At 41.3% G+C, this 21,392-nt stretch overlaps 1 protein-coding gene across 3 annotated transcripts in view; it reads left to right on the top strand.

Annotated features, from left to right (window-relative positions):
- The window catches only part of LOC135212150 (zinc finger protein 62 homolog), an 84,959-nt gene that overhangs the window by 54,635 nt on the left and 8,932 nt on the right, over positions 1-21,392 (top strand). For all 3 annotated transcript variants that reach the window (XM_064245568.1, XM_064245566.1, XM_064245567.1), the window contains exons 2-3: positions 60-235; positions 14,910-15,887. In XM_064245568.1, coding sequence (XP_064101638.1) covers positions 163-235; positions 14,910-15,887 — 1,051 coding nt within the window. In that variant the 5' untranslated portion in view covers positions 60-162. The remainder of the gene's footprint in view (positions 1-59; positions 236-14,909; positions 15,888-21,392) is intronic.

Below are 21,392 nucleotides of genomic sequence, written 5' to 3'. Positions count from 1 at the left end.
CACTGTAATTATACATTTATCATAAATAAGTTTGTAATGTGTATTATGTATATTTACAGAAACTTTGATGCTGCTTTCAACTTAATGCTAAAAATGGCAAGAAATCTTGTTTCTGAATACTAGGAGTTTCTCTTCTGAATTTTCATAGTATAAAAAGCAGTAATGGGTTCTTTTGTAACCCTTGATCTCCAATGTTTTTCATACTTACTGGAATCATGTCACAATTGCCCATCAGGTAAGTCTAGTTATTTATTTTCAGTTTAACAAAAATTAAATTTTTATAAGGTGTCATTGTTTTGTTCAAATAGTGATGGATTAGGTTCCAGTGTACAGATACGTAATTCCAGATATTGCATTCAGATTACTTGTAGATAATCCTTGGATATATGAATAGTTGGCATGCACTTTTTGTATCTGTAGTTGAATTTTATTTTAGTGGTACAAAATTAATGTGTAGAACAATTGAATGTTATAACTGAATTTTCAGTTTTTGTACCCATCATATTTCTTACTTTTCATAATATGTTGCTGCAGCGGGTCTGTAGCTCATATGTACAGGTGTTGATTTGAGAAAATCCATTGATGGAAATTTTTGAAACTGCAGCATATGATCCTGGACAAAAACTCAATTTTGCTGAATGCAGAGCCCACAAAAAATGTACAGAAGACAAACCTACAATATTCTGTTATATAACCAGGAATCAGAACTAGAACTATGACATGACCAGCTTTTTAACAAAAATCTCTTTGTAATCACTTAGCAGGTTTACTGCAGTCCTAGTAAAAACCTTATTTAAACTGAAATTCCAACAGAGTGAAAATCAGTATTTTTGTATGTTATGTACTCTTCTGCTATGTGAGAGAGAGAGAGAGAAAGCATGTCGTTACTGTATTTTCTATATTGTTATTTGAAATTTAATTTCTTACTTAACCCTTAAACGCCGACTGGACATATTTTACGTCGACATTTTTTGTCTCTCGGGTGCCGACTGGACGTATTTTACGTCGACATACAAAAGTTTTTTTTAAAATTCGCGGAAAAATACTTTTAGGCCTACCAGCCGAAAACTCTTGAATCACGCGCCTTGGGGGATGCTGGGAGTTCACGGATCAAGGTGTTGTTTTGTTTACAATCGTTACGCAAGCGCGAATTTCTTTCTTGCCGCACTAAAAAGTATCTGTGACACATCTCGGAAATTATTTCGTCACTTTGACATAATTTTTTTACCATTTTAAATTAGCCGTTACATGAAGTATTATATATGAAAATGTGTGCATTTTTATGTAGAATACAACAAAAAAATACACATTGTAGCTTTTATCAGTTTTGAGATATTTTCATATAAATAACGATAAGTGCCAAAATTTCAACCTTTGGTCAACTTTGACTCTACCGAAATGGTAAAAAAACGCAATTGTAAGCTAAAACTCTTATATTTTAGTAATATTCAATCATTTACCTTAATTTTGCAACTAATTGGAAGTCTCTAGCACAATATTTCGATTTATGGTGAATTTATGAAAAAACTTTTTCTTTACGTCCGCGCGGTAACTCTCCCGAAAAAAATCATACATGCGATTGTGGTAATGTTTGCACCATTGTTTTAAAATTAGCCGTTACATAAAGTTTTATATATGGAAATGTGCGCAATTTCATGCACAATACAACTAAAAACAACCCATGGTTGTAGCTTTTATCAATTTTGAAATATTTTCATATAAAAAAGGATAAGTGACAAATTTTCAACCTTCGGTCAACTTTGACTCTACTGAAATGGTCAAAAAACGCAATTGTAAGCTAAAACGCTTATATTCTAGTAATATTCAAGCATTTACCTTCATTTTGCAACAAATTGGAAGTCTCTAGCACAATATTTTGATTTATGGTGAATTTATGAAAAAAATAACATTTTCTTTACGTCCGCGCGGTAACTCTTCCGAAAAAATCATACGTGCGATTGTGGTAATGTTTGCACCATTTTAAATTAGCCGTTACACAAAGTTTTATATATGAAAATGTGCGCAATTTCATGTATAATACAACAAAAAATAGTTGAAGGTTGTAGCTTTTCTCATTTTTGAAATATTTGCATATAAATCACGATAAATAGAAAAAAACCACGTTCGGTCAAATTTGACTACCGAAATGGGCGAAAAACGCAATTGTAAGATAAAACTCTTACAGTCTAGTAATATTCAGTCATTTATCTTCATCGTGAAACAAATTCGAAGTCTCTAGCACAATATTTAAATTTATGGTGAATTTTTAAAAAAAACTTTCCTTCCCTCCGCACGCGGATTCTCCACCACAAATCTCCAAAATGCGTAAGTCCCATTCTCGGAATATTTGCTCCATTTCATACTAGGCATTTTATAGAGTTTTATATATGAAAATGTGCGCAATTTCATGTAGAATAAAACGAAAAATATTTGAAAGTTGTAGTTTTTCTTTTTTCCGAAATAATTGCATATAAAAAAATATATAAAAAAAATTCGACATTCGGTCAACTTTAACTTGTCAGATATGGTCGAAAACTGCATTTGTAAGCTAATATTCTTACAGTATAGTAATATTCAATCATTTGTCTTCATTTTGAAAGAAATTGGAAGTCTCTAGGACAATAGTTAGATTTATGGTGAATTTTTGAAAAAAATATTTGTTTACGTCCGTGCGTTACGAATTCATGCATTATTTTGTGATAATATTTTCTCTGTGTTGCTTTTATCGTTTTACAATGTGTTATATATACCAAAATGATTGCAATTTAGTGTACATTACAACGAAAAAAAAGTAACTTGTTACCTTTAACCGTTTTGCGCACAGCGCGATTTGAATACAATTATATATGAAATTTCGTTTTTGCGCTATCATATATTGCATTATTTATATATGATAATGATAATTTTTTCACTTCTGATGGTTGCATACTAAACTTCAGGCAATGACAAAAAAAGGAGCCAAAAATGAACTCTTAATCTTGAAAACTAAGCGCGCTGCGATTTTTTGAAAAAAATATTTTTTCCGCTTCCGCGCTCACTCTCAAACGTCTCCGGCACACGGGAGACATTTTTTTTTTACCGCTTCGGCGTTTAAGGGTTAATAGTGTAACAAGTTTTATCTTTCAAGTGAGAGAGAGATGGCTGGGAAGGGGTAATGTAGAATCTGGACAGAGTGACAGAGTGGAAAATATCTGGGCAGACATGAGAGAAATATGTGTGGGGGAAGCAGAGGAACTGGTGGGAAGAACCAGCGGATTTGGAGTGTTGAGAGGAGACAATTCGTGGTTGAATGGAGAGGTGCAAGAATCAATTAAAAGAAAATCAAAAGCATTTAAAGACTGGAAGGTAAGGCATGCACAGGGTGCAGAGGAACAGTACTGAGAAGAGGAAACAAATGCAAGAAAGAGGGTAGGTATGGCTATTAGAAGGGCAGCAGAGCAGTTGAATGAAAGTCTAGGAACAAGAGAAAGAGTAAATTGGGTGTCATAATGATAGAGATGGAAATAGTAAATTGTATAGGGATGAAGACATTAAGAAGAGATGGAGAAAATGTTTGAACAGATTTAAATACTGAAAGAGAGAGGCGATGGGGAAAGCACATAGGGTAGAGGGACTAGTGATGGAGATACAGGGTACAGAAGTGAAGAGAGCATTAAGTAAAATGAGGAATGCTAAAGCACCAGGTCGATAAGAGTTCCAAATTGAATTGATCAAATTACTAGGTACAGAGGGGAGAAATAGATGCAGGATTTATTAAAAGCTACTATATGGGAAGGGGAAGCAGTGCCAAGGGACTGGGAGGAGAGTCTAATGGTATATATATATATATATAAGCAGAAGGGGGAAGTCATGGATGTACGGGATGAGAGATGAGAATTGGAGAAAGCATACTATAGAATTCCAAGAGAAGTTGATTTTTTGGTGTTTGGAGGAAGAATGAGCACAAAAGTAATAACAGCAGTTGGGGAACCAGAAAACTTTGAAGTTAGTGTTGGATTACACCAAGGGGTAGCATTAAGCCCATTTTTGTTTGTGCTAGTCATTGATGTGTTAAGTGAAGAGATTAGGAATGAAGAGCGGTGGGAGTTGTACGCCAATCAGCTGGTGATTACTGCCGAAAATGAGGAAGACCTACAGAGAAGGGTTGGAGAGTACCAGGAGTCTTTAGAGAGAGGTGGTTTGAAGATGAATGTGAATAAAACAGGTTTTGCTGAGCAGTAGGGAAGATAGAGGCAGAATAGAAATGCAAGAAAGAAGAGGCTCGATTATAAAATGGCTGGAAAAGAGGGAGGATGTGAAGCTGAAGTTGACAGTAGGATAAAAGCTGCATGGGGGAAGTGGAGAGAGGTAGCTGGAGTAGTATGTGATAAGAAAATGCCAATCAAGCTAAAATTCAAGATGTATAGCACAGTGATAAGACCAGTGTTAATGTATGGATCAGAAACATGGGCTCTTAAGAAGAAAAGAGGAAGTAAAGCTTGAGAGATGAGAATGCTGAAGTGGATTATGGGAATATTGCTGCTTGAGAGATGGAAAAATTATGAAATAAGAAGAAGGGCAGGCTTATTAAAGATTACAGAGGTAATAAGAGAGCCACGACTGAGATGATATGGGCATGTGTTAAGGATGGATGACGAGGCCTTACCTTACCTTACAGACCTTACATCTTGTTCGGGTTGCCCCAGGTCCCTCAGTGTGATGTGAGGCACCTCTAATGTCTACCAGAGAGTTGCTAATGCATCTTCCGGTATATTTTGCATCTTCCACTCTTGGATGGGCTGGGATGCAGCTTAGATATTTGTTGAACTTATTCTTAACATCTACGCTCACTCCTGATATATTCCTCAGATTAGCTGGCAACGCATTGAATAGACGCTGCAATGTCGATGCTGGTGCGTAATGGATTAATGTCCTGTGTGCTTTCCTTATTTTTCCTGGTATAGTTTTGGGCACTATTAATCTACCTCTGATATTTTTAGCTCCATGATGTTTTCGGCAATCCCTTCCATTTGTTTCCATGCCTGAAAGCGCCTCAGTGACGTGGTTGGTTTGGTGTTTGCTTCTCACCTTGGTGGTCGTGGGTTCGATTCTCGGCCATTCCATTGAGGGGTGAGAGATGTGTATTTCTGGTGATAGAAGTTCACTCTCGACGTGGTTTGGAAGTCACGTAAAGCCGTTGGTCCCGTTCCTGAATAACCACTGGTTCCATGCAACGTAAAAACACCATACAAACAAGTTTCCATGCCTGAATTATCATGTAGCGTTCTCTTCTCCTTTCTAGACTATATAATTTTAAAAATTGTAGTCTTTCCCAGTAATCAATATCCTTAACTTCTTTTATTCTAGCTGTAAAGGACCTTTGTACACTCTCTATTTGTGCAATATCGTTTTGATATTGTGGGTACCATATCATATTGCAATATTCAAGTAGACTACGAACATACGTTTTATAGAGCATAATCATGTGTTCAGCTTTTCTTGTTTTTAAGTGCCGTAACAACATTCTCATTTTTGCTTTACATTTTGCCAATAGAATTGCTATTTGATCATTGCATAACATGTTCCTATTCAACATCACACCAAGGTCTTTAACTGCTTCCTTATTTGTGATTGTCTCTTTATTAGGTCCCCTATTTGCATATAGCTTTCCTTCTCTATCCGTAATTTATTGATTCAAATTTATCAGAGTTAAATACCATCCTATTTACCTCTGCCCATTCATATACTTTGTTTAGGTCTCTTTGTAGTGCGTTTCTATCTTCATCACAAGTAATTTCTCTATTTATTCTTGTGTCATCGACGAAACTACTCGCTACTGAGTCCTTAACATTACTGTCTGTGTCTGCAATCACAATAACAAACAGCAATGCAGCTAGCACCGTACCTTGTGGCACACCGGATATTACCTTAGCTTCGTCCGATTTCTCATCGTTTGCAATAACTATCTGTTTTCTGTTGTGTAAAAATTCTTTTATCCATCTTCCTACTTTGTCAACTATATTATGTTTTCTAATTTTTTTTGCTAATATATTATGATCTACCTTGTCAAAAGCTTTTGCAAAGTCTAGACAAACCACATCTTCTTATTTTCCGTTTTTCATATTTTTATATATATTCTCACAATACGCTAACAGTTAGGTTTGTGTACTTTTTCCGGGTACAAAACCATGTTGTCCTATATTAAACAAATTATTTTTTATTAAATGTTTCATAATATTTTTCTTCATTACCCTTTCATACACTTTCATATTATGTGATGTTAGACTCACAGGCCTATAATTACTTGCCTCTAGTCTTGATCCACTTTTGAAAGTGGGGTAATATATGCTAATTTGTGCTCATCATAAATCTTGCCTGTACCTACACTTTTCCCTAATAATATTGCAAGGGGCTTTGCAATAGAATGAACTACTTTCTTTAACAAAATAGCAGGGACACCATCAGTAGGGAGTGAAGAGGGCTTGAAAGGAACCTGTTAGAGGAAGAAGATCGAGAGGGAGACAGAGAATTAGATGGTAGGATTAAGTGAAGGAAGATATGGAGAGAAGAAGTTTGGTGGAGGATGATGCCTTTGATAGAAGGCAGTGGAGAAGGCGCATCAGGCAACTAACCCCTTAATGTAGGGATAACGGTGGGAAGGAAGTTTATCTTTCAAGTCATTAAATTGAAAGCAGTAGTATTTTCTTACTATTTCAGTGTTCAGTGTTCCTTCAATGAAATAGTATAACAAGTATTTACATAACATTTACATTGTTTTAAGTGTTCTAAGTAATTTAGAGTTGATTTACAGAATGTACTGCTATGCAGGCAAATACCCCATATGTTGCATTATGTCATTTCATTTTATGAATTTGGAATTACACAGATTTTTACACAAGATTTTCTCAGCATGTGATCATATGTGAAAAAAGGTCTCTCCACTGTCTTCCTGCTTAAATTTCTATCTAGTGTAGGCCTCTGACTTTATCCTTTATACATGATATTTGGTGCCTTCTTGATTATCTTCATCCTGCCTTGCCATATACTACATATATATACTGTACTCCTTTTTGACTGCTTCATACTTCAAACCATGTAAGTCTTTGAAACTAAAGAGTTTTCTAATCTCTGCATACCACATTTTATTTTTTAGCAGTTTAGCAATCTCTCCCCTCCTCATTCATGTTATAGGAAATTTTTCCACTTCTTACAACTTCTTTCACATTTTATTTCTCAAGTTCTTCCAGTTTTCTATAACTCTACTATCTTTTACTACAATGTGCCCAAGTATCGGTATCGGTGAATTTCTGGCCGATGCTAGCCAAAACTTTTGTCATTAGTTTAGGAATTTAAATTCCTTCTAGGCTTCTTAAAATGTATATATTAACAAAGCCCACCAAATAAAGTTTGGCATAATATTGATTTTCTGTACCTCTTTTCATTTTTAGGATAATTATATATATAATTCTAACTTAGTTCAGATGGTCCAAGTCCAGTATGAGTTGGAACTTGCAAAGGGATTTGTGCTTTTTTTTTTTTTTTTTTTTTTTAGTCGAACGTTTTGTCAATCTTTACTGAGAAACAAACTCTGGTCCTTTCTCAATCTTATTTTGTTCATATGCAGAACAAACCTTCGGTCTTAGCAAGGAATCTTTGAGATCTGGCAACGCCTGCGCATATGAGGTGAGATCTGGTCGAAGACCGCATCTCACCCCGCAATACCCAGTCTTTTCCTAACCGCCTTGGAGAGTAGATGTTTATGCTTTGCTCTCCTCCCAAGCCAGTTGTGTTTTGCCTGTGTTCTTTCTTTCCAGTGTGATTGTGTGTTTGTGTTTTGGATTATGGCTTCCTCTGAAACTACTCGTCCTCGCAAGCGTATGTGTCCAGGCATCTAAGGATATCCTTGCTTGAGGTTTTCAGCTTCTGTGGTACCAGACCTGCACAACACTTGCAGTAGGTGCAGAGCTAACTTTTGTACTATAATGAATCCTTGTCTGGAGTGTTTTGCCTGGTCTAAGGCTCAGTGGAAGCTGTTTTACAGGAAGAGGGAGCATCGGAGAGTTTCTACTCTTCCTCTTTGGAAGGCTTTGTTTCTCCTATGTGTAGTGAGTCGTTGGCTCCTTCTCCTTTGTTTGTAGCTAATTCTGTTCCTGTGTCTCCTTCCTTTTCCATTGACTCGTCAATGATTGGGAGTGCCACAGGCTGATGTTTTGTGTAATGTTACCTCTTCTCCTTTGGGCTCCAATGCTCGTCCCGAAGGTGGGGAGGCTTCCTCATCACGATCTTGCCTTTCAGATTCAGTCTTCCAAAATGGGCTTTGGGGCGCTCCCTCCTTGGAAGGCTTGCTGACACATTTTATGGAGTCCTGCTTCCCCCCTCCCCAAGCTCCCACGCTGTCCTCCCACCTCCCCCTGGCCTCTTCTATGCTGGGTCACGCAGTAAGCCATCTTGTGAGTCAACTCTGCTAACGAGGCCATGACTAGATCTGGTCATATGGAGAGCGTGACGTCGTGTTGAGCCTTCGTCGTCTGTACATGTATGTGATCGCTTCGCCAATGGTGTTCTTGGTCCGTTACACGAATCTGGAAGGAGGTTGAGTAGGGGTTGGTCCTTGGTGTCTGTTGGTGGACAACCAACAACCTTCGGTAGCTGGTCCTTCAAGTGTGAGGGATGTCTTTCTGGTCTTGGAAGTTAGACCTTCTAGAGAATCGTCAATCATACCAACTTCTCCTTGTCGTCAGTCTCCTATACCGGAGCAGGAGGAGGGAGAAAGTCAGGCGTTTATGTTGTTGACCTCATTCGTTGGTTCAACAACCTGGAATGTAGGACTCAGACTCAGTCGTCTATTACACCTACATGTTTGGAGGCCTGACTGGGATCCAGCCAAGCCCCAAGATTTTCTTTTGAACTTCCTCTGTCAGGTCAAGGCCATGCTCAGTCCGTCTTACAACATGTGAATGTGTTGGTGTCAGATCGGGATGGCTCTCTTCGTTCGAGGGGGTCATCTAAGTTTCTTCCTCCTCCTCTCACATGACATAGGAAATACCATTCAACGATTTCAGTCCATCTGATGCCTCATCACCTTAACCCAGATGTTATTTGTCTCAGACCTGGTTTAACCTTGGAGCAGGTTAGATCTGAAAACTCTTCTCTGTCGTCTCAGGAAACTCTGGCTATGGAATCTACAGCGGCTTCCATTTTTCAGACAGTCTCCTGGTTAGACTTGTGGTCAACAGAGATAGCCAGGATCGCGTCTGATAGGTCAGCTAGGCTATTGCTGTCTGGGGTAAGGCGTTCTATATGCCTCACCTTAGTGCTAACCTTTGGGCTAATCTTCTTCTAGCTAGGAGAGATGCAGCATTGTCCTAGGTGGCTGCCTCAGTGGAATCTGAGTCCTTGTTGGCACTCTGAAATGGGGATATCTTGGAGTCTCAATTCCTCTTCCCTAGGACAGAGTTGGAGAACGTGATTGATAGACGAAGAGCCGATACCAAGGACAGATTGGTTCACCAAACTGTGTCGAAGTCGGAGGCACATTGATGTCGTCCCCCTCTTCCTCCTCAGAGACAGGTAAGGAGATCCTCTTTGGTCAAACCCCCTAGGGGCTCTGCTTCAGCTAGGATCCCTCAGGCCTCATCTCAGGCTAAGACTGGTAAACAGCGTCCCTTTCAGTCCTGTACCTTCAAGTCAGGGAGGGGAGCTAGAGCAAGAGGCAAAGGTGGCCGTCGATAGTACAGGCACCTCTCCCTCTCTGTTGCTATGGGTAGGGGGATGCCTGGCGGGCCAGTGGGCCAAGTGGCGAGACTATGGGGCTGAGAAATGTGTAGTAGATGTTCTACGGATGGGATATCTGCTACCGTTCGACTTCCCTCCCCCTCTCTCGACAGTCCATTGCTCGGTCAGACGTACCCTTACAATTCACCAAGGTTCTTAGCTCTTTGGAGGAAGTGATGAAGATGCTGGACAAAGGAGTGATAGAGGAAGTAATTCGTCTGTACCGAGGTTTTTACAGTCGCTTTTTCCTCGTAGCAAAGGCGACAGGCAACTGAAGGCCGGTCATCGACCTTTCCACCATGAATCATTTTGTCAGGAAGACAAGGTTCAAGATGGAGACACCACAGACGGTGTTGGCAGCAGTAAGGGACGACGACTTCATGCCGTCAATAGACCTGAAGGATGGTTACTTCCAGATTCCTATTCATCCTTCTTCCAGGAAGTTTCTTTGCTTCACTCTCGGAGAAAGTGTTTCAATTCAAGGACCTTTGCTTCGGGCTAACCACTTCCCCTGAGGTGTTCACCAGGGTCTTCTCACTAGTCTCGACATGGGCTCATGCTCAAGGGATTCATTTGCAGAGAAACTGTTGCAAGACAGGGATCATCGTCTTCGGTTTTGCTCAGAACTGGGTATTGTGGTAAACCTAGAGAAGTCGAATCTGGAGCCCAGCCAGAGGGTGCTTTACCTAGGTATGGTAATGGATACAGCACTGTCAAAAGTGTTTCCTTCTGACCAGAGGTTAGAGAAGTTGTGAGTAGTAGCACGCTATTTTCTCTCACAACCAGAACAGTCAACTTACCTATGGCAGGTTCTACTAGAAATTATGACTTCTCTCGAGAAGCTGGTCCTTCACGGTAGTCTAATTCTTTGTTCTATACAGTGGAGACTGAAAGACTTATGGTCCCTTGCAGGAGATTCCGCTCTTCAGAAGGTGCCTCTGTGCGAAGAGGTGAGAAAGGACCTTCGTTGGTGGTTGGACAATCAGAATCTCTTAATAGGTGTTCCTCTGAACTCTTTCCCTCCAGACTTCCTTCTGTTCTTGGATGCCTTTCTCGCGGGTTGGGGTGCTCATCTGGGGGACCTCATCGTGTTGGGCATTTGGAGTGTGGAAGAGAAGCTTCTGCACATCAACGTCTTGGAGTTGAAGGCAGCTTTTCTGGGTCTGAAGGAGTTTCGGGAGAAGGTAGAGGGTCATTCTGTGGTTTTGATGTTGGACAACACCACGATGGTAGCCTAGTAAACAAACAAGGGGGCCTGGTATCTCGCCAGTTCCATTCTCTGACAGTCAAATTACATCAATGGGTAATCGACAACTCAGTGGAACCCTCAGCAAGATACATTCCAGGAAAAATGAACATGGTTGCAGACAAGTTGAGCCGTCAGAACCAAATTCTAGGCACGGAGTGGTCCCTACATCAGGTCGTGGCAGACAGGTTTTCTTCAGGTGTGGGGGAGGTCTATGCTAGACCTCTTTGCAACCTGCTACAACAAGAAGCTAGAGGTTTATTGCTCAGTGATTCCAGATCCCCCAGCACTAGCAGAGGATGCCTTTCAACATCCTTGAGACAACTTTGATGTGTATGCATTTCCTCCGTTTTGCCTGATCCCTCAAGTGCTGAGCAAGGTGATGAGAGCTCGAAACTTCAAGATGACATTAGTGGCTCCTCTGTGGCCGTAGGCAGAGTGGTTTGCGGATCTTCTGTTTCTACTGTCAGAGGTTCCGAGAGAAATTCCCCCATGGAGGCAATTACTTGGCCAACCTCACGTCGAAAGATTCCACCACGCAGTAGAATCCCTGTCTCTTCACGGATGGAAGCTATCATGTATCTCCTCAGAGTGAGAGGATTTTCTCAGGAGACAGCAAAGCATATGTCCAGCCATCTCAGGAAGTCCTTGGCTGCAGTCCACCAAGGGAAATGGGCAATATACTATGATTAGTGTCATCAACAGGGTTTCTCTCCACTCAAAACCTATATTCAGCACATAGCAGATTTTTTGGTCTTTCTCAGAGATGAGAAAGGTCTTTCTATTTCTGCTATTAGAGGCTACAGAGATATGTACACCTGAGAGGTGTAGATATCTCATCCTGGGAGATCTTTTTAATGTTCAAAGCTTTCGAGCAGACCTGTTCTCCAAGGGAACTTAGCCTCCCGCATGGGATTTTTCACTTATCCTTAAGAGTTTCACTAGAGATCCTGACGAACCCTTACGGCGTTCCTCGGACAGAAACTTAATGCTGAAGACAGTTTTCCTTTTAGCTTTGGCTTCCTCAAAGAGGGTAGGAGAGCTTCATGGCCTTAGTCATGATGTGAAACATACCAGGGGTTGGGGGTTGGTGACCTTCAAATTTGTCCAGGAATTTGTGGCCAAGACCCAGAATCCCTCGGTACATGACGACAGATTTGCCTCCTTTTCCATACCATCTTTGAATGACTGTAGATAATGATCCACAAAAGCTCTTGTTTCATCCTGTGAGAACCTAATGTTGCTATCTCAAAAGGACTCAACACCTCAGGCCGGGGTGTCGTAGGCTTTTTGTTAGTATGGGACGAGCAAAGAAAGAGATTTCTAAGAATACCATTTCTTTCAGGATTCGTGAGGCAATCAAGCAGGCTTATTCGTCTCTTGATGGTTCTGTCACTGAGTCTGTGCAGGCTAGAGCACATGACGTCAGAGGTATAAGTTCCTCTCTGGCTTTCAAGAAAAATTTAGCTGTTCGTAGAGTTTTGAACGCTGGGACTTGGTTACGACAATCCATGTTCACCTCCTTTTATTTGAGAGATGTTGCCCACAGGTCTATGGACATGTTTTCCCTAGGTCCTGTGGTGGCTGCCCAACAAGTAGTTTAACTCATCCTTGTCCTTGACCGAACAGTTTGTATCTTACCTATGGTGATTGTGTGAAAGAGAGAATGAGTGAGTGGGCTGGTCTCTTTCTTTCTCTTATATCCGTTCTTCTTCCTTCGGGTAGGTTGAGGAATAGATACGTCACATGCTGGACTGGTCTGATACAGGTGAGTTTGGTAGCCAAACTGATAGTCTGTTGGTTGAATGTATTTATGAATATCAAACCCTCTATTCAGTAGCATATACTCTACCTTCTGGCAAGGGAAGGTCTGGAGTAGTAACAGACCTCTGTGATCATATGGTTTGGTATTGAACAATCAGAATTTTCTTTAGTCTCTTAAATGCAATGAATCTGCTCATATATCATTGTATTGTAACCCAGATGATTGAGTTGTAGATATCAGTTTATCTATATTCTCACGGGCATTTGTCTACCTCCTTTAGAACTCCTCTCGTTCTAGGGGATGGATGGTCAGGTGGGTTAACTCCCAGCCAGTTTAGGCCTCCCTCCAAGTATAAGGCTATCCTATCGTTACGGCCGAAGGTTTGTTCCGCATATGAACAAATGACAAATTTTAGAATCAATTTGTATTTTTCATAGCTAACAAACCTGAGGTCTAATGCATACTGCCCACTCCTAGCCACCCCTCTATTAATATTTTTGTTATTCCTGGGTTGGGGAAAGACTGGGTATCATTTGGTGAGATGCGGTCTTCGACCAGATCTCACAGATTCCTTGCTTACAATCTCCGATTGTATTAACCGGTTTACCAGCTGTGCTTGGAAATATCCTATTGTTAAGACCTCAGGTTTGTTAGCTATGAAAAATACAAATTGATTCTAAAATTTGTCATTTTATTTATGTACTGGCATCTCATTTTTCTTGGGATTTCTTAATAGAGCCAATTTATGTATTGTAATGAGGCAAAGGGTTAACCCGTTCATTACCAGGACCTTTCATAATCTAAATAAATGAGTCTGTTAACTGTTTTCTACCCAATATATAAATTAAAACTCAGAATAAAAGTATATAATAGTGAATTCGCGTAAGCACTACGTACCTAAATTGTTAAAAGTCTTCTAATGGTAGCCATATTATAAGCCAAATTGTATCCAGGTAATAAAGGGATTAAATACTTGACAGTTATACTTGATGTTATTTTTCAATATAACTTATGCCTTTAAAATTGTTTATATAACAATATCATATGACCTTTCAACTTTTGAACCTTAATATACAATAACCAGAGAACAAGAATGATTTTAGTAACAATATATATTCTCCTAAATAACAGTGCTATGGAGGGAACAGGTATTGGTATCGGTATTGGCTGTAAAAGTTGGTATCGGTATTGGCCAAAAACTTGGTATCAGTACATTCCTAAAATTAAATCTACTTACTTTCTATAACTCGCCTATCTTTTGCCGCAATTGAATTCACTTACTTGTACTCAAAGATTTCTTAGTAATTATCTGGTATGAAAATATGAATGGTGTTTCATAAATTCAGTTTAAGTAAAGACTAAATCCACAGTTGTTGTGTACTTAAACATAAATTTACTATTATTTTACAAAAATTCACTTGCATTACTTGTCGAATGGGGCAGAGGACAGATGAGGATTTTGTTGCTGTTTTTTTTAAGATTAAGCTGATTGCATGACAGCATGAGCACTTTAATCCTAGATCAGCCAATAACAGAGATTTTTTTTAATGAAAACAAGGTACATAACAATAGAAAAGGAAAAAAAATGATGTGTGTGGTTACTGATCCCTTACAGTACCCATCACCAAGAGGAAGGTGAATTAGCAGAAGTCATGTTGAAGGAGGTGTAAGGGTAGGATGAGGGGCAGGTTTCGATATCTTGTAAGGAAGGGATCTGTAAGAGCTGTGGCCAATGGCTTTATTCTTGGCGTGATCAGAACACAATAGTATATACAGTATAAAATTTTAAAAATTTATTTACAATGCTTGAACAATGACACATCTCAATGAAGTAATGATTTCTGATGCTTGAGCAATGACATATCCAAGGGGGTAATGATAGCTTCTGATACTTGAGAAGTGACAAATCCCAGGGGTTATCATTTTAAATGGTTCATCTCTTTAAGCAACACTAAAATTTTTATGTGAACTGGAAGCACTGTAGTCATCTTTTTATGTGCTTGAGATGACGGGAAACTTTTAATGAAATTTTTACAGTTGTTACTACCTCACAACAACTTTTGTCACTTCCATTTTTTCATTTACTAGAAATTTGTTATTAGAATTTTGTTCTATAGAACATCTATTCTCATGACTTTTTTCCAGGAAAGCTTGCCGAGGTCAGCATTGCTGAGAATTTAGCCGTTCGAGTTGGAGTTGAAATTATTCGACCAATAACTTTCATTTGTTGTGGACTCATTATCAATGCGGAGGGAGCCATATTTTGGCATTCAGATGAAATAACTCCCGATTCTATTGGAAATGATGCAAACCAAGAGAAAAGGCAAGAGAGCCCCTCAGCGGATGACAGTGTTGTTGTTCCTGAAAGGAAGAAAGATGACATTGAAGATGTTATTGTGAAGTGTGAAGAAAAATCTACAGAAAAAATAGACGCTGAAGAAGATAGTGTTAAGATATTAATTGAAGAGGATCCCCTTTTACTAGATTCGTTATCTGGCAGCCATCCCATTAAGAGTGTGCCTGAACCAAGCACTTCATCTAAGGAAAAGAACCCAACGAGTACCACTATAAGTAGACCTCTTAGAAAAAATCTTATTGGTATTTTGAGCAACCAAGATGCTGTTGGACCCACGGAAAAAGATAAGGATCCAAGTATCATGCCAACAAAAATGAAATATCCTGAAATATTTACGTGTGAATTTTGTGGAAAGAATTTTACTGGTAAAAATCGTGCATATATGTTTTATTATCACAGAAATCGTGAACACACCAAGGAAATGGTTTATCGATGTGAGATATGTTTAAAAGATTTTTATGGAGATAGAGAATTACTTTCGCATATAACTACCCACAAAGATCCTGGACATGTTTGTCATATTTGCGGCAAAATGTTCTCAATAAGTAAGCACTTGAAGACTCATCTCTTAGTTCATGAACCTGTGCGTGAACACACATGTGAGTTTTGTGATAAAACTTTTCGAAGAAAGGATCATCTTAGAGTCCATGAAAGAATTCACACTGGAGAGCGGCCCCACCAGTGCAAGTGGTGTGGTTCTGCCTATCCCCAGAAACACCAGTTGAAAATACATTTTCGCAAGTGCCCAAATCTGAGACGCAACCAAGGTACGTAATTCATTCAGCATTTTGATTAGTTTGTTATCAACCCATCATTCATATTGAGCCCAAATCTTATGACCTACCCTGTGAGTTGCTCATTCAGATGGCTTAAAGACACAAGAAGTAGAGCTATGAGCACCTTATTGCACATACAGGCCACTATACGGTCAGTAGAAACTAACTAGCTCATACTGTCAAATATTTTAAACATCCTAGATGGGCTCCCAACTTTGCTACATTTCAAAATTTTGTATTCCATCATAATCCTTTTTTTATTCTTTTCCTTTTGTTTCTTTGCTGGCATAATCTTTGTTTATCTCATTTTTATGTTAAAAATTGAATGAATATTAGTACAACTATACCTCCTATTACATTGTTTTTTTTTTTTGGGTCTGGACAGTACTACGAGGATTGGTGACCACTGGGGAACACCTCATGCTGTTAGCATAGGGAAGCTTTTCTAGCTATACTGCTCCTACTTGACTCTTCATCTGACCCTAGCTACAACCTCCATAGACATATTTGCTAGGAAAGGTTCCATGCTTTCATTGCAAATGGTGGTTTATGGAGAGATTATGTGGGACAGTTTAGTTCCATGGCAACTGGAGGATGTGCCCAGTCATACATTTCAACCCTGAGTAAGTTCTAGCATAGGGCTTTTTTAATATGGTTTTGATAAAAGCAGTGAGGCAGTCTGTCAAGAATGGGAACTTGCTGACATCTTAGGATCTTTAGGAACAATGCCTCCATAGGGAAGTGTGGACACCTTTCAGTTTTGGCATTGTTTTTATCAAAATATTTTCCTGAGGTAGCAGAGTTATCCGTCAATACCTCCCACAATTTATTTTCCTACAGCGTTAGTTAATGACTGAAGAGTCAGGTGTACTTCCCTCAGTTCCTGGAAGAAGAAATATAACTTCCTGCCTGCCTCCAACAAAGTGCCTGTCACTCTAACTGAGAGTCAAGCTGCTTTAAAGCAATGAACTTCCAGATTTTTTGGAAATATAAGGATGATTACCCAGAGCTAATATGGGTCCTGCCATTTAGGAAGATCTGGGAAAACGACAGTAGAGGGAGTGCCATGTATCTTGGAGAATCACAGCCACCCACCACTACAAGACATAGCTGTGAAGAACCACCCTGAAACATTTGCACAAAACCAACAATCACCATGGCCTGGACGAAGGGCTTGGCTGCTGCTGGAGGTTCTTTGTTACTGCAAACAGACTTGAGCTTCAGACTGCTGAAGAACACAGCAGTGCTGTCAAAATGGGAATGTCCATCCTAAGATATGTATTTCCTGTGTTTTATTGCTATTTTGGCTGGGATCAAAAAGTTGCCCAGATACTGCCTTTGTTCGTACGCGAACAAACCCTCGGTCTTAACAATAGGATCATTTCGAGCTCCTAGCTGGATCCAGTAAAAAAGTGGATGAAAGCAAGGAATCTTGTGATATCTGGCAATACATGCGTAGATCGGGTGAAGAGTGGTCAAACGCCGAACATCTACGCCAGTCTTTCTTTACCGCCTTGGGACGAGAGTTGAGTTTTTTCCTCTCTTGGCCTTTTTCACGGTTTTTGCTCGTTTCGTTCCTTTAGTGTGTTTGTGTGTGTTTTTGCCTAATATTATGGCTTCTTCTGCTCCTTCTCAACGTCAGCGTTGGTGCCCTGGAATTCCTGGATTTCCGTGTTCTCGTTTCTTGGCTTCGTCAACGACGGACCCTCACATCACTTGCAGTTGGTGCCGTTCCAATTTTTGTATGATTATGAATCCTTGTACGGAATGCCGGGCATGGCCTCTGGAGCAGTGGAGGAAGTTTTATGGTAAGAGGGAACATCGGAGAGTCTCCACTCTTCCTTCTTGGGAGGGCTTTACTCCTATTCCCGATGTTTCATTTTCCGCAGTAGTCAACCCCCATATAGTAGCGTTTGCCCCTGCGTTCCTCCTTCCTTCTTCCATTGATTCGTCGATGGAAGTATCGGGAGGTCGCCAGGGTATTTTGTAATGTAGCCCCCTCTTCTTCGGGAGTTTTTTCGGTTCCTGAGAAGGGTGAGGTTTTTTCATCATTCTCTTCTCTTCCAGAGTTGGAGGCATCCAAAATGGCTGCGATTTGGAATTGCTTGGGCTAGGGGGTACCCCATCCTTAGGGGGGTTGCTAGCACATTTTGAGGAGGCTCGCACCCCCCTCCCCAGTCCAGCCAGCCAGCCAGCCAGCCAGCCAGCCCCCCCCCCCCAGGCCTCGTCTCCACGGGAGGGAGCAGTCGGTCATCTTGTATTGCTCCGCCGGCTGCCGCCGCCTTGTCTCAGAGTGATGCTGCGGCGTCAGCCCCATTGTCGTCGTCGCAGGGCCCATCTTTGTGTATTCCTCCGCCAGTGGCGTCTCTTTCCCCCTCGCTCAGAGGGGAGGTTGTGACGTCACCGCCGCTTGTAACATCACTCTCATCGATGACGTATCTTCCAGTCGCCTCCGAGCCGCCTCTCTTAGACGTGACGTCATCTCTGCCGCCCAGTTCGAAACATCTCCCTTCCTTGTCTTCGGAGCCTTCTCTGGCACATCACTCCGAGCTCATCTGCCAGGCGGTGCTTCAGAGGCTGGACTCTGTTTTAGATGTGAAATTGGCTGCCTTATCGGTTGGGAGGACTGGTAGGAAACGTGTTGCTTCGTCCCCGCCTTCCGAGAAGAGTGCGCATAAGAAGCTGGTGCTGTCTCCCTCTCCCTCTTCCACCTCTACGCCTCGTGGGCGTAGAGGGGGAAGAGGCATTGGAAGGCTAAGGACCTTGCCCTTCCTTCGCCACCGAGGAAGGAACAGCACGGACGTGTTCCCGAGAGTGCTGTGGTTTCGGGCAGTGTTAGTGATGTGTGTTCTGCAGGGGTTGCTTCACCGCCGAACCTCGTACGTGCAACCACCCCGCCCCCCCACCCCGTCCTTGCACATTGCGAGTGTGTGGCAACCTCCCCCGTCCGTGCACATGATGGTAGTGCCCCTTCTTCTCTCAGGCCTATTCGTCGCCATAAAGACCTGAAGGTGCCTGTCAAGAGGTCGAAGGTAGTGAGCACGGGGGTGGTGCAGCTGGAGTGTTTGCTTGCTTCCAAGTCTTCCACTATAAGGGATTCTCCGTCAATCTTGAGTGCTCGAGTTTCCCCTCCATCTCATGTACGTAAACGCCGCCCCACCTAAAAAAAACCACCCCCCGTGTCTGTTCATGGACGTCTGGAGTCACCTGTTGAGGTAAGTGATGTGCCTAATGTTACAGTGGGTCCATCTCGGAGGCTGGCGCTTGGACCCAGCCCAGATAGGCTAGTAGGGATTTCAGACTGTTTGCCTACTAACCCTTCTGTGAATTTTGGTGAAGAAAACGCATTAGAGGAGCCTACACATCCTTCTCGTCGTCGGTCGCCGTTGCCAGAGCAGGAAGAAGGGGACACGCAAGAGTTTCTGTCTTCCTTTAATAGCAGGCACAGACAAACGTTTCTCGTCTCTGAGGAAGCTTGACTAAGAGCCCATATGAGCCCTTGCGCCGCTCATCTGATAGGAACCTGACGCTTAAGACAGTTTTCCTTTTGGCTTTGGCATCTTCTAAAAGGGTAGGAGAGCTCCATGGTCTGAGTTATGAGGTGAAGCACACCAGGGGTCTTTCGAATTTGTTCCGGAGTTCATGGCCAAGACCCAAAATCCCTCGGTGCATGATGACAGGTTCGCTTCGTTCTCCATTCCCTCACTGACTGACTTTGTGGGTGGTGATGCTCTAGGGCTTTTGTTGTGCCCTGTCCGGGCCCTGTGTTATTATCTTGAAAGGACTCGGCACCTTAGACCAGGCTGCCGCAGGCTTTTTGTCAGTACAGGTCGTACGAAGAAAGAGGTGTCTAAGAATACTATCTCTTTTTGGATACGGGAAGTCGTCAGACAGGCATACTTGACTCTTGATGATTCCATCGCCACGTCTGTGCAGGCTAGATGGCGTTAGGGGTATTGGTCCCTCTCTGGCTTTCAAAAAGAACTTGGCTGTACATAGAGTGCTGAGCGCTGGTACTTGGATACGCCAGTCCACGTTCACCTCTTTCTAACTTAAGGATGTTGCCCACAGATCTATGGACACATTTTCCCTGGGTCTTGTGGTGGCTGCCCAATAGGTTGTGTAACTCATAGTTGCCCTTAATGGGGCACCTTTGTATCGTACCTAAGATGATTTTGTGGATGAGAGAATGAGTGAGTTGGCTGGCCTCCTCCTTTCTCTTGTACCTTTCCTTCTTCCATCAGGCGGTTTAAGGAATTGACATGTTATTTGCTGGACTGGTCTGATACAGGTGAGTGAGGTAGTTATACTGGTAGTGTGGTTGTGCAGTATTCAATATCTTACCCACTATTTAGGTTCTCTATACAGTGGTACCTCAAGATACGAAATTAATCTGTTCCGAGGCAGCCTTCGTATCATGAGCTTTTCGTATCTTGGACTGCATTTTACATGTAAAATGGCTAATTCGTTCCAAGCCCTCCAAAAACACCCCAGTAAATTTTATAATAAAGCTAAATTGACCTATAAACAATGAAATACAACAACAATTTGGACCATTCAATACCTAACTTAATACGTACTGCTAATATACCTGTAAATAAAGTGTATTAGTGTACATGGCATACAAGAAATACTGTACGTACATATGTAGTAAAATGTGGAAGCTTACCTTTCGAGTGAGGTTATCTCCGAAAGTGGCGACAGAGGAGGAGGACAAACGGCAGATACGTACGTACACTTAACTTTATGAAACAAAAAAATGTAAGGAAAACATAAACTAAACTGTACGAAACACATTAACAAAACTGTAACACTTAACTCTACAAAAAACTAAAAAATATATGAAAAAAAAATTCTTTTTTTTTGATTTTTACTTTTTTTTTTTTTTTTTTTTTAAACTTCTTCACCACTTTCAACTTTCTGTTTTTTAGTATCACTTGGTTCTTCCTTTTTGCTTACTATTCCTACTAAAGGCCTCTTTGAAAAATAACTATCCAAGGAAGATTGCTTCTGCCTACTTTTGACAATGTTCCTGAAATGACTCGGGCAAACGTCATCGAATTGTGCAAGCATATGACCTGTGTAAGCCTTTTCAGGGTGTCTTTTCTACGAATGATTGCACCTTATGAAAAGCAGCTAGAGCATCCTTAATTTCTGCCGTTGTCATAGAGTCCTCGTCCTCCTCCTCGCCGCTGCTAGAGAACTCCTCTTGAACGACGTTATCTTGCATGGCCTCGAACTCCTTCAGGTCATCCGTCGTAAGCTCCTCTTGGTGCTCCTCGAGAAGATCATTGATGTCGTCCTCGTCGATGACCAGCCCCATGGACTTGCCGAGTGCAATGATCTCGTCAAGATCTGGTTGCGAAACTGTTTCTGAATCTGCAGCACCAGCTTCGCCCACGTCGAATCCCTCGAAGTCTCGGGTGGATATGGCATCAGGCCAGAGTTTCCTCCACAAGGAATTCAAGGTTCGCCTCGAAACCTCCTGCCAAGCTT

Source organism: Macrobrachium nipponense, chromosome 40 (assembly GCF_015104395.2).
Source record: "Macrobrachium nipponense isolate FS-2020 chromosome 40, ASM1510439v2, whole genome shotgun sequence".
NCBI classification, from domain to species: Eukaryota; Metazoa; Arthropoda; class Malacostraca; order Decapoda; family Palaemonidae; genus Macrobrachium; species Macrobrachium nipponense.
The sequence above is the reverse complement of the archived record's forward strand: the minus strand, read 5'-3'. Positions and strand labels throughout refer to the sequence as shown.